We start from the raw sequence: 14375 nt of genomic DNA, 5'->3' as shown, positions 1-14375 counted from the left end.
GAACCTCTAGTGAATCTGACGTTGAGGAGTATTGTGATTAATAGCTTCCTAGAATTAGAATGTGTTCGCATTTGTACCTCAATTAATTTGTGGAGATTTATGTTCAATAAGGCTTTCACGATGAAAACAGTGCTTCTAGAGCTACTGATCCAGCTTAGTAACGAATTAGAGACCGTGAGTAAAAACCGAGAAAAATTCCTATACATTACTGTTTACTTGGATAAATCCCGAACTTATCCCCTGGACCTCATACTCTCTTCTTCTGGTTTGAGTTTCTGGAGAAAATGGGATTATATTAGCACCCAGTGTATTACTTGGAAAGCTGTTGGGCTGTTTCAATGAGGATGTACAAGGTCTTGATTGTGTCTAGTGGCGAGGACACGGCAAGCTCGTTATTCACTAGTTAATCTCATTTGCTGGTAATTTTTCCCAGAGCTGTTACGCTGGCCCTTAGGCTAAAAAATCACACATCCGCCATTCTCTGGATCTGCATTTGGTTGGGGATATCTCCGTTTCAGAACATATTGCTGTCAAAATATTCCTTACCATTCTGTCTTATTTTTATTTAAAACTATACCATTTTGAACTTCATGTGGAAAACATCACGAATCATCTCAAAATATTTCCGTTGTAATTTCTAATTTTAAATGACATTTTTACGATGTTTACAAGTTGACCATGTTTGCTACAGGCTTAAGTGGCAAGGTACCTCGCTGTTGATGGTAACACCTCAACTGTTTGGACTGAATGGACAAATCAATATCAGCTAACTGACCAGACACTTCAGACACTGGTATGCCCGGAACTGACCAACACTTGATGGTCAAGTTTAATAAATGCCTACAACATTTTCATTACAAATAATCACTGCAAGATTTAGGAAATGGAATTGATAAATTCATCATATGCTAATTCTGTGAAGGGTCTTCGACTTTATCTTAATTATCCGGTATGTGTTAGTCTCGGTGCATTTTCTGCCTTTCATAACAATAAGCTGATTTATTTTTTCCTTTTAACAGTAATATTGTTTAATTAAAATATTTCATATTCCATAAAATATATCGTATATTTCATAAAACAATGTTTGATAATAACTAACAGAGACAATGAACACCAATGGAAGAACCAAAACAAAATGTTTGATATTTTTAGAGTTTTGTTTTATCTTTGGTTTTGAAATATAAATCCAGATTATATTCCGTGAATGTTTTCAATATCAATAGGGAACACTATGTTTTTCAAACGTAAACAACAGTATAAAAATAACCAAATATTAGTTTATTAATTTTCGTAATCACAGTTTTTATGTGGTGAATATAAATTTGAATATTTTCTTTTCAAATAACATGTCTAGTAATTTCTGTGAAATGTCTTAAAGTTCTTCCAAATGAGATAAATAAAAATGTTTAATATCGGAAAGTGTTAATTTACATAAACTGATTTTTTTTATGAACTTAAAATTGAGTTTTTTATGATCAAGATAATAATTGTCCCCGATAATCAGAACACCGCGGCCAGAAATAGATTTATTTTATAAATTTGGTAATTTCAGCACGCGTGTTATCTAAACGTTTCTATTTTGAAAATGTCATCAGTAAAAATATCTAAAATAAACACAGTCCAGTCCTTACATAACTTAACCTATATTTGGCCACCGGACAGTGTTTACTGTCTTTCATTTTGATATCTCAATTTACGCAACCTTGTTTTTGCTGGGAATATGATAATAATGTTATAGGATATACTTTTATTTATAATGTAACTAGAGGGACAGAGAAACTTATATCGTCTATGGTAAACAATATAAGATCATATTCTGTTACACAAAAAAATATGATAGGCACATGTCAAATTATATTAAGCTAATTTAGAATGTCAAATTTTCCGGACATACCAGCTCAAGTTCCTTTCTATAGTTTCGAAATGTAGAAAATACACGAAATCCGCCATCGGCTTGGCTTTATCATAATGGAGAGTTTGAAAACGATTGAGATTCTTTCTCCTTCTTGGATGCATACTTTTGTCAAGTAAAATCTAATATCGCATACTGACCTGAAAATTTGACTTTTCGCACCGAGGTAAAGAGAGAGGTTACGAGATTAAGAACGGATTATACGAAAGAGTTTAGAGACGGGCTGCTCTCTCGTGCACACGCGGGAAAGACGTGCATGAAGAAAAAAACATGCAGGCACTGTCTGTTGTCAACAACGAAGAGTGAATTTATCTTTGAAAGTTCTTGGGTTGACAGGGGGCCGGTGATGCTGGCACGAGTATCTGATTTATGCGTTGGTTTAAATCTCATCTCTGTCTAACAGCAATTGTTAATCCTGTTTTATCAAGCTCTCGTTAAGTCAGTAGTCAGTACCATTCTTTTTCCCGCACTCTGTTTCTGATCTAATTTGAAACAAAATCAAAACCAAGTATGATGAATAACACAGACGGTTTTCAGTAATTTCATAATTTTATTGTAACGAAACTACAATATAAATGATCAAAAATATACACAGTCTTTATTCAAAACAACGAAAATAATATTTAAATTAAAAACTGGTTTTACAGCTTAATGTTAAAATAACAGTTTTCTAACAAACAATTTAAAGTTTTTGTGATTTAACATTTCCAGTAATTCTTACCATAATTATTACAATTTGTATATATAAATACCCTGTTTTAGTATCTTACAAGTATTCATATCCATGAAGCAATTCTTAATGTTTTCGAGGCAAATCTAGACGATTGCGTTACCAATAATGCGAAGCAAATAGCCGAAAACATGTATTTCGATGAAACGCAAACGACATTATGTAAAAAATGGGATAACGTTTACCTTGATGGTGAATTATTTTACCTGTAGATAACGGAGGTCCCTTTAGCACGTGCTGAAATCATGGCCGAATTTGGTAGAACAATACATGGAACTAGAGGTTACGACATAAAAAGAACACGAAGTTTAAAGACGTCGGCTTTCTTTATCATCAGCTTCGGCATGTTTCCTTGTCAAAGTCAACACTCTGATGGACAGCCGAGCTGAAATAAAACAACAACGTTGATTGGCTGCTGTGCAATTTTTTTATCAATCTTTCATCCTTCGTCATCCTGGTAGGTTTTAAAGGTTTTTTCATGAGACCGCCCATATGTAAATAAAAGTATCATTAAGGCCTTGGTTCGGTTACCATTCACCGTGAGCAAGCGTTGTGTATGGTTCAAAATCAAATATAACGTCAAGCGAGAGATTCACGGGCAGTGAGGCGCAGCTGAAAACAGCACGGCAGCTGATTGGCTTACGTATGCCGCTAGCCACGCCCATTAAGCTGATTTAATAAACATGTGCTCTTTCATGGTTAAAACGAAAATCGCAGACGAGGTGCAAGTTTCAAATGAAGCGTTATAATATAACAAACTAGTGGAAAACTCGATGGTCTTAGAAATCACTCGCCTTGGCGCAGTCAGCCTGCATTTCGAACTAGTGATGTTAATGGCCAGTTAAACCTGAACCTTCATGCGTATCGCACAAGTCAAGCGAACGTACTATAGTGGTAAAAGTTGTAAGAAAAATATATTTTAGGCTTGAGGAAACTTATTTGCACGTTCCAGGTGAGATTTTTGTGACAGTACAGGTTAAACTTGCACACGTCACAACAACTACACGTGTGAGTGAAAGTTGTCTTGTGGAATTCATCATTTTCATCACTGACTACTCACTTGAGAGTAACACGTCCTCTTCCGCACCGCTAACGGATTAATTTTTGACAATCTTCGTTCATGCAAGGCATAAAAACTTCATTTCTTCATCAAAGAACTGGGGTTGTCCTTGTTTTTATAAAGGTGAGTTCTCGTGTGCTGACAGGTCATTTCGACTTTGACAATCTTTCTTTATCAATGCTTTGGATAATTTTCTTTTGTTTTTGTTTTACTGAAAGGATATAGAAGATATTTCTATTCATATGCGTTAGATACCAGACGTCAACACAGAAAGCATTTTCGGTTTATGATTTGCAGTTAGGGAGTTATTTTTAATTTGACCTTGCATAATTCAAGTAAACCCCTTAAACAAATTATGCACAAGAATACAGTCATAATGTCAGAGATCTCATATTACCAATATTTTACAACAAACAACCAACAGTTAGACAAATTACCAGAGGTAATGAGAGAGAATGCTAACATCTAAACTCGGTCTAGCCAATGTAAAGTCAAACATCGATAAGGACAATGCATCAAAATATAAACATTCTGGGTCGGATATGCCTGATCCCATGCCTGCTGATAATCCCATCGCTATCCTGTATCGTTACACGGTAGGGATGTCTTTGTGTTCCATATGCGAGGGGAGTGAAGTGACAAATTGTTCCCGGTCATCTTCCCCGGGGGAGGTGTCCATTTCGTCCTTCCCTGGTTGTAAAGCTCCGTAATAGTCTAACTCATCGGCTCATTCAGTTGACAACACTGTACACTATACAGCAATGTGTCGTAGTATAAAAATGAAAACAAATGACGAACCGTACTTTTTTTGTCACTTCGTCTTGATGTTTTCTTGCTTGAAAATATCTAGAAGATGGATGTAGTTATATGTTAGAGTATATACCAGAAAAAAATGTATGAAAGCATGATTTATAATTTTCTCAACAATATAAAAAAAAACTGACTACAACTACATAGTGATAATTATTTTTTAAATAGATCAGAGATGTTTATATGTATGCTGTATGTGTTATTTGTATTTAGAACGGGGACATAAACACTATTGATATTACCTAGGCCAGACTACCTGTAGCGAATCAGCCTAAAGCCTCTAAGCTTATCTGCAAGTATTAGGGAAAGCATGTGTATCGCCATTACTGAATTAGAAACTTACCTTTACATATGAAATTTATTCCTATCATCAAATTCATCGACAGATAAGTACATGATTACATTGGAATCATAACTAGCGGGTAATTGTACGGTTTTGTCCGAACACCAAAAGCCCTCAAACGACCGTCTGTGATTCGTTATCATCGCTACATATGCTCTCATAAAAACCAGAATCCCTTCCCCAGGGGAAATTATAGCTAGTTATAACGGTACAGAATATGTCAGGTTATTAAGTTTAGAAGAATAAAACTATCTACCAAATGTTAAAATATTATGTTTTTCCCAGTAAATAGATATTATAATTTTAAGATATGGTTTATGTACGGAATAAATATATATACCAAAACAAAATTGAATATAATGTAAAATCAAAATAACTGATATTTCTCACAAATTTAAACCTGTTGGAAAATTATAACTGTATTCCTTTAGTAAGAAATTGGTCAATGAATCTAGATTTCCATATCAAAACCACATTCATATGCCTCATCTATCAATTATTGTATGTTTAATAAAAACATTTTTATTTTTGTATCAATTTTATAAATATATTTTCATTAAAATGCCATTGAGAACGCAACTAATATTTTGAAAGAAATAAAACTGGCTCATTTGTCAAGTTAAAATTCAAAAATAAGATTTGTATGTGTCACTTGTAGCATAACTTGGAGGATTCATGTATAAATGGCTGTTATACGTGTTGGAAATCAACATCATAATCTACTCTGTTAATATTGATAGAAGTATTTAACAGTAGTTACGATCAGATCCCGGTGTCAGTAGGTGAAAAGGGATTAACGGCAACCTGGGATTAATCTCCTCGCTATTCGGTATTAATTGAGCTTAAAAGTCTCTTGTAAAAATGTTAAATTATAATTTACTTTTCGTTAAGTACGTTCAAGAGGGCTTGAGGTGTAATGTTCTTGACTTTTCCATGATACTTGATAAGGAAATCGGTTCACTTATGACACTACACGCATATACAATATAGGCAAACTGAAAATAAGGGAATTTTGTTCTACAAAAACAAAAATACCAAAGGATAAATTGTTCAAAAGAAGTGTTCAAAATTTTAGATATGCAAACTCAAGATTTTAATAACTTCAACACAATCTGTACGAAACAATATTAATTTGTTAATAGTTAAATTTTCAAGTTAATCGGTTGTAATTCATGCTTGTAAATACAATATCTGAAATATCTTTTTATTAATTAGTACTATTACAATTTTCATTGGAGATTTTGAAATTAATATACCTTAGATCAAAATGTAAAAAAATGTATTCATAGAAATTACAGAATTTCATATTTAATTGCTGCACTAGCTATGATGTCATTCTTGTATGAAATATTTATTTATCACAATTGTTACATAGAACTAACGTGTCAGAATATATGTATACAAGATTGTGTTTATTTTATCTAATGTAGCATTAAAGACTGTGTCTAACAGCAGATGTTCTGAAATTTATCTTCATAACATGTCGACGTAAATAATAAAAACACTACAAGCTTACTGTAGTGACATGATAGTTTATATAGAAAAATTGGGATGTTGTACGTTTAGCCTTGAGTCAAAATCAACAACTCGACAAAGGGTATTCCGGAACATCCTCACACCGTCCGGGAAAATAGCCACACCTGTAATTAAAATACACCTGCACAATGGCACCTATGGTTGTTACACTAATAGAAAACGAAAGGTCTTCTGATCCTCTCTCCTGATTGTGTGATGTCATAACAACTGACCGCGGGCGTGGTCAGTCCTATTTGTCCAGCTCGCGTCCACCATTGTCCTGGGACATCTTTCCTAATCATTCAGTTGTCAAGTAACTCCAGTTCCACCCGAGGTGTTCCGAGTGTGTTTATGTCGCTCTGTATCCTTTCTAACATCTGTATAAAAGAGGCAGTGCTCCAAGATTGTGTAATGTTATAACATTTTAACAAAGTTTTAAAGAATAAAAATGCTGCTTCTTTAAATTGAGAGCTTAGTTTCATTCAATACTGCATGCGACTTAAAACGAGCCCGGTCTGTAATGTTTTGTAATATTAAGTAATGGACAATGAGTGGAGATTGAAAGCGAGCTGCTTTAGTCAAACTGTATTCAACTACATCAAAGAACACCAACATAAGCCAACCGCCATCTTTGTCATGACAACAAAAAATGCGATAAAAAATCCATCAAATCCGTGATTTCTTAAAGCCCAAGCGTCAGTATTTGATCTGCAAAAATGAAACGGAATTACTTTTAAAGAAAACACTAAAGCAGCTCATTTGATGATGTTATTGGACTTAAAATAGCAATATAACCGGAGATAATATATATATTTTTATTAGGCACTTTATAAAAATCGAAACTCTATATAAAACTAAGCTCTATAACAATAAATTTGAGTTGATACATATTTTCACAAGTTTGTTTAAAATTATCAAAACATTGATTTTTTAAATATAAAAAAGCAATGATTTGCATAAAACGGAGGTATATTACTTCCAAACAGTGAAAGTTCGCGACTGATTTTTAAATCAATTTAGAAGGCAAGCTGGTCAGGTGGTCCCGTCCCAGTATAAACAGGAAATGAAGTACAGATCCCTCTCCCTCTAGTAGGATTTATTAACAGTGTCATTCAAAACAGACGAGTTAAAGTGATTTTTCTTTTCCATCAGCTCACGGACATGACTTAAAATTTCGCAATAAAATGCAATAAAGGTTTGGTAACAAAGGCGAACACAGTCTTTTTAGACAGAAGAATGAGTTTCATCCTTTTAAGAAAGTTAATATCTTCTTGTTGAAGTTCAAAGTTCAAAGGAAAAGAGCTTAGTCTGTTCGGCACAATATTAGGATCACAAGGATCTTCTACAACGAAAAGCAACAATATAGCCTTTTCATACTTCAGTTAGATAGTAAAACTCGTCAAGGAATTCCCAAATAAATTACTTTCCCTTAAAATACAAGTTTGACGCGGCTGTTTTAGCGGTTGATCTCGTATTTGATAATACTCGTACAACGGTCCACTTTCTTCATTCTGTTCTATATTCCTTATGGAGACATCCGAAGGATTTTTTTGTGTTTGTGAAAATCGTGAGTCGAATTTATTTTCTTTCCAAATTGGATGAAATTTCTCATTGAGCTGGATCGAACAACAGTATTATGTCTAAAACGTCAGTTGAGTGATTTCGTAGTTAGATTGTGCTCCTCTACAGCGGCGACCGTTGTCTGCCTTGTGGATTTAGAAAGTGCAGGGGATTTATGCTGAAAGTTTTCAACCTTTTTATTTGGGTGAATACAATATAAATATGCAAATCTTAATCGTTTCAGGCTGTTAGGTTTAATGGACGATAATTGTGTTTAGATTTCGCGCTAAATTTCACTTGCATCGGGTAGTGTTTGTCGCTTTACATTCGAATGCTCCGCCACCTAGTGGCAATTCATGTATGTGAAATCTAATCAACCCAAAGTATTGTTTATATTTATAAATCTAATAGACAAGCAATAAACAATTAAACTTTCTGTTACGATTTTGACTTTTAAAAAATGACTATAATCACAAAACTCAAATTTCTTGACCGTTGACCACACAAGGCAGAGTCAGTGTCTCGCTTCTTTTTCTTACAAACTTATCATGATAAATTCATCAAGATACGTATCGTATGAAATTGATGCCTGTTACCTGCTGTTAAAACAGCACGGAGTCACAGATAACAACAACTGTCTATGTATATTTGTTTCGCCTTACATTGTTTGTCCTATCTGTGTAAAAAATGTCCCCGTGAACTTATGCTGCCATGCGAGAGAGCAGCGTCGTTGAGGCGTACTTGTTCGGGGATTGCCAGGGTACTCCGGTAGTGTGTCGATAGTGATTGACTGTTCCGGCCGAGTGGTCGGGCGAATTCCCAGCCAATAGTCGCCTTGTGCTTTACTTGGCCCTATACGATAGCTATCGTTCTATAGTATATGTGCCACCCATAGTGGAAACTCATACATGTACGATATCATTTAGCCGTCTTTATATATATATATATATAAACATATATGAAGAGAGGCCGGTGGATATAATTCATGGGTTTTTTGTATTTATAGTTTTATATACGTGTGTAAGACTTCAGCTAGGACTTTGCCATGTGTCGGTGAAGAAAACATACTTTGCATAAACCTATGGAAGTATACACACATGTGAAGTAACAGTTTTAACTCTCGGGACTACAGTGTTATCACGGAGATGAACAGCTGATTGTTGTCTATATTACCGTCCTCTACTTCGACGACACTGTGTACGAATTAAGTTTCATGTGGCTTTCAAAAGGATTTGGAATTTCTTAGTGTGCTCATTTAACCATTTTCTACATCGTGTCAACATTTTTTTTGCGTGTGAATTTATGTGTGTATGTGTGGGCCCTTTTCCAGTACCGCCCTTTTTTTCGGGGCTGAAAATCATGGCACGTCACGCACGCCTGGACATTTTCGAGGATGAATAAGGTAAAAAAAATCTAGGCCTATGTCATTTGTCCAATAGTGTATTTTTATAGTATTATGAAACCTCGCTAGAAGTGTTACGATGCACTATGTATGTCCATCACAACTAGACTCTAACGAATTCCCATAAGTACCTCATACCCTATGGCTAATTACACCCTTGTTGTACTAGCCTCCCAAAATGGTTCCCGTCCGCCGGATTAAACGATAATATACAACAAACTGAAGTGCCATTTCGGATTTTTCTGATGGTCAGATGGTATTATTGCACCTTAAAAACATCTTCTTCCGACAATTAGGACCACTCGGCTACTTCGATTACTATAGTTAATTAGCTCAACAAAAATATATGGACTAACGGAGGTGTCATTTAGAGATTTTTTGCACGAAGAGACACTTTTTTTTATTTGTTTACATGCTTGTAACAAGAATTTGACTTTTGTGTTTTAATTTCAGGCTGTAAAGAAAAGGCGGAAACTTGTACATTGTGGATCTCAGGATATTTTGAGTGAAGTTTTTCCGTGATTAGCTTATTTTGCATGTGAATGTTTCACGAAAAAGGGAACTTATGACAACAACACTGGACGAGAAAGCGATGCCGTCTAAAGGTAGGCACCCATATCGTCTTACTTAAGTACACGAGTTCTAATTAGTTTTGTCTATCATGATTTGTCATAGCGGCACGATTTTATCATCAAAATTCTCGAAATTAAATTTGAATTTGAATTTATAGCATTTGTGTAAAAGTTGTTCTGAAATTAATCAATTTTCATCAGGATTTTAATGTGATTTTTTATACTGCAGTTAAGAATTCTTAATCCCTGTTAAATCCTTTACAGTGATGTAGGTAATTTTAGTATACATAGATAGGCTTTAAGTTTATTGATATATATTAAATAAATAGGAAATGATTGTAATTTGTAAATAAACATTCCATTGTCTTATACTGGTCTTCGAAAAAAAAAATCGATAAAATGGAAATAGAATGAAATATTTTAATACAGGTATCATTTAACAGGACTGAAATATGAAAACAATCGTAGAATTTGATATGTCAGACAATTTTAATAACATAATCTAGGTTGTATTTCTTGTCATGGTACTTTGACAATTCTAGTTATTTTGTGAAATAGAAAATGAGAAATTGGAAGAAAATCCGTAATTCTGAGCAATGCTGTTGGATTTAGTTGGGGATATTTTGATGTAGAGTTTCGCGATCCGACTGTCGAGTTGTGGTATTGATGTTTTTGTTCCTTGATGAAACGTCCCATTTACAGGCTTATCATGTCGTAGAGAGAGTGACCAAGGAACGAGCCAACACAGATGTTTCCTCGATATGCATCAGCTACAACCAAGCACAGAATTATTTCAAATTGCCTTAAGCCTCAACTGGTGTATGTGTCGAAAGTGTAATGAATATCAACTATTTGTCGATCGTTAGGTTTCATCCTTCCCATCTTCTTCGGGTGATAAATCAAAGCGAGATACAATCATCTATGGTTGAGAGAAAATTGGTCGTGAACTATTGCTGCACATTTTCTCTTTAAGGGTTCTAAACAGATTGCAGTGAAACAAAACTAGAAACAAGCAGTTCTAGGTTCTGACGTTGACACACTGGATATCACCACACAAAGCATGCTAAGCTTTACGTGATGATACCGAAAAATTGGATTCAAATTAATTCTGTCAATGCTTTATCTGACCACAAAAAATATCCAGTGATGGATTCAAAATATTTATTGCAACTTCCTGTTTTCAAAAATTGTGAAAATGGTGTTAGTTTGTTTACTTTTTGTTTTTTACATCGCTGTTTATCTATAAGGTAAAGCTGAAGCTGGTGTAGACGTTGGTACACATGGGCTATTTTAGTGTCTGTAGTACAATTATTATTAGGACTGAGGCCAGCGTAATTATTGCTAAAGCTCATAGTCTTAGAGCAAACGGTTCCAATATCGAAACATCTCTTGGTCCACAACAGCAAACTTAGCCGAGATTTACACTGTGTATCTCTTGATATTGTGGTGGACGACATTCAGGAAATAATTGACAGACAACATAGTTGTGGTTTTCATTTTCAATACCAAATCATTCCATTTGTATATGTGTCTGGGATTCATATATCATCTTTAGAGGTACAATATAAAAAAAAACTAAAGTACAGTTATCGAAAAAAATTGTCTTCATCATATATGAATGTTAAAGTGCACATTTGAGTATTAGTATTTTCTAAACCAATAAAAAAAAATCTTTTGAGAATAAACTGAATTTCTATATCACAATTTCAAAAATGTATGAAGTATTTTTTTCTCAATGATAAATTAGATGTATTACACACATGTAGTGTTCATGCTTGAAAATAATTTAATGATATGCTTTGAAATCTTGACTAATTTACATATTAATGTATATTGAAAATGGACCAGATTTCAACATGTTTTGAAGCTTCTGTTGCATTTAATTTTCGCAGAGTGAGAAAATAAACTCAAATGACATTTTAATATTTTGTCGTAAAAGGAACATATCAAGTGCAATAATTAAGCACTCTTAAAGTCTGAAATTTTACGACTTCAGAATTGATAAAAATTCAAGTTAACACAATTTGCCAGGTAAACGACACGGTTTAATGATTAAAATGGGCTTTATATAGACGAATAGAACATCGGTTTGACCACAACAATTAATCTTTCCAGTTTCTAATGGACGAAAAACATTGTAGTTATGACAAAAAGGAGAGCTTATCACAGGGACCTGTCGACAGTACAATGTAACGTTAAAAGCTTGATTTCTATGTACGGTAAGCGGAAATACCTGTGTTTACATCAGTTTATCTGACAAGGTGTCTGTTACAATTTGCTCGAGGGTCAAAGTTCAAAGAAAATTCTCTTTCATGATGAAAAATGAATTAAACGGATCTGTCAAAATATAGCTAACTGAACGGCTTGCCTTTAATAATCACGTGTTCAATATTATCACAAGGTAAAATTGGGTTTAAAAATCGTAACGAATATTAAAAATTATTATATGAATTTTCATATTTTTTTCTTCGTTAATTTGCATAATTGTTATCAATCAATCACATTGGGTTTTAATGCATTCTGTGACAAATGGTATAGAAATTGAATAATCTATTCTAAACAAACATTAGGCAATCGAATGACTGGAATGATGGAACTTTGGTTTCCGGTGAACGATGCAATACGTATTTTTGTGGGATTTTTTTGTTTGTTTACGATATAACTACACATAGATTTAAAGTCCATGCAAACCTAGCATTATATTCACAACAATCTGTGATATTGATGGGTTTGTAGGATGGGTATGATATTGGCAGCCATTCATAGTTACTTCAATATGGTATGGAAATAAAAGCAGTTCTCTTCCTAAATGGACTGGAATCCAATATAGCGCATGCTTTTTAATCATTTGTATGGAGTTTCTCAACCGTGCACAGCATGTTTCTGACAGTGGCTTCGTATAGTTACATTATAGTACACACATCATGTACAGCAATAATAATCATCTACATATAAATCCGTATACACGTCTCATCCGACACGCTGTCCTTAACAAGAATCGCTTAGATGAATGATGGGGTCTTTTTGGTAGATAGTACGCACCATTTCGTAACTATGGTAACTATGAGTTCGTCAATATATATGTAAGATATCATATCTAAATATTGTGAGGTCAGAATAATTAAAGGCCCTTTAAGACAGGTTTCTGGTTGTGTTTCAAAGGTTTGAATAGATCTAGAAGCTAACTTGGCGTCGCCAAGGTTCACATGCAATCAAATCTTTATACCGGGAAATAACAAGATATTTGAGATGAAAGAAATATTGAGATTGGCTATCACTATTGAGGTAAATTTCGTTGTTGGCGGCTATATACGTAAACCGGATGTACAAGACCAGAACTTCGAAGAAAGCGAAACAATAAGCTGCATTGACATCAAACTTTAAATGTCATCATCTGAATAACTATGTCATGAATAACAAGTTGTATGGTCTCCACAGCCAAAACCGGAAATATAATTTTTAAAAGATATTTTGTTTTCTACTTCAGACGACGAATCAGTAGACTCTGTAGGCAGTCCCGGAAGTGCAAGCAATGGCGCCACCAACGGGAGCAAAAAGAACCGGACAAAGAGAGGTCAGATTTCCTTTCACTTTCAAACGTATCTCCGTACTCTGCACAATTAACCTAGAAGGATTAAAACATATTTAAGGCGAAGCACACATTGAGTTCTCAGTCACCATGAATATTGTTTCACCCCGTATCAAAACAGCACACAACAATACGAGGACTTAATGAACATATGGTGCCCACACAGATTAATGGTTAGCCCTATTTGTCCAACTTTAATTGCAAATCATGGTTCAAAATGATGATATTTTCTTCTTGTTTCCATTCCATTATCATAAGCCATATTATACTCAACAGCCACTCACAGAACAATTCGATGTCGTTTTCTTTGTTTAGATAAAATATCACCTCAATCTAACCTACAGAGCATTAATTATGGTTACCCGGGATTAGACTATGCTATTTATCGTTGTTATCTACTCGCGGGATGGATGTAACGTATTCAAATACCCTTGTCACGGTCTTATTTAATAGTTCTCTGTGCTGTACTCCAATAAAATAAATCGCCGATGAGTTCTATCAACGCATCGACCAGGCTCGGTATTGTATGATAACTACAGTGATCATTGATCCTGGATCTTGGTAGTTCCTCGGAGTAGCGCCTCTCAATCCACACCAGAAATCAGAGAAGTAATTGCTTGTTGGAGGGTTCGCTGACGAAGTACCGCGACGGCTAATTCGCATGTATGCCAATTTCTTCAAATGTTTTATTAGGGTCTTGTCACTCATTCCTAGAAATCTACATTTTAAAACATGCAATCAAGAACTCTTAATCATGGCTGCAACACCTGAAATTCAACATTTAAGAAATTGATCGTTGTGGAATCAGTTATTATCAGAGAAATGTAATTTTATATAAAGGACTCCGAAATGTCAGTTATAACGAGAAATTAAATCATTAGG

At 34.4% G+C, this 14375-nt stretch overlaps 1 protein-coding gene across 1 annotated transcript in view; it reads left to right on the top strand.

Moving 5' to 3' along the window:
• Positions 1 to 9897: 9897 nt before the first annotated feature.
• The window catches only part of LOC132550037 (paired box protein Pax-6-like), a 39474-nt gene continuing 34996 nt past the window's right edge, over positions 9898 to 14375 (top strand). The window contains exons 1-2 of the mRNA XM_060214033.1: positions 9898 to 9937; positions 13392 to 13478. Of these exons, the coding sequence (XP_060070016.1) occupies positions 9898 to 9937; positions 13392 to 13478 (127 nt within the window). The remainder of the gene's footprint in view (positions 9938 to 13391; positions 13479 to 14375) is intronic.

The sequence above is a fragment of the Ylistrum balloti genome, unplaced genomic scaffold (genome assembly GCF_031769215.1).
Source record: "Ylistrum balloti isolate Yb309-2 unplaced genomic scaffold, AGI_CSIRO_Ybal_v1 Utg370102, whole genome shotgun sequence".
Classification (NCBI taxonomy): Eukaryota; Metazoa; Mollusca; class Bivalvia; order Pectinida; family Pectinidae; genus Ylistrum; species Ylistrum balloti.
Note: the sequence above shows the minus strand (reverse complement) of the source record. Positions and strands in the feature narration are given on the sequence as shown.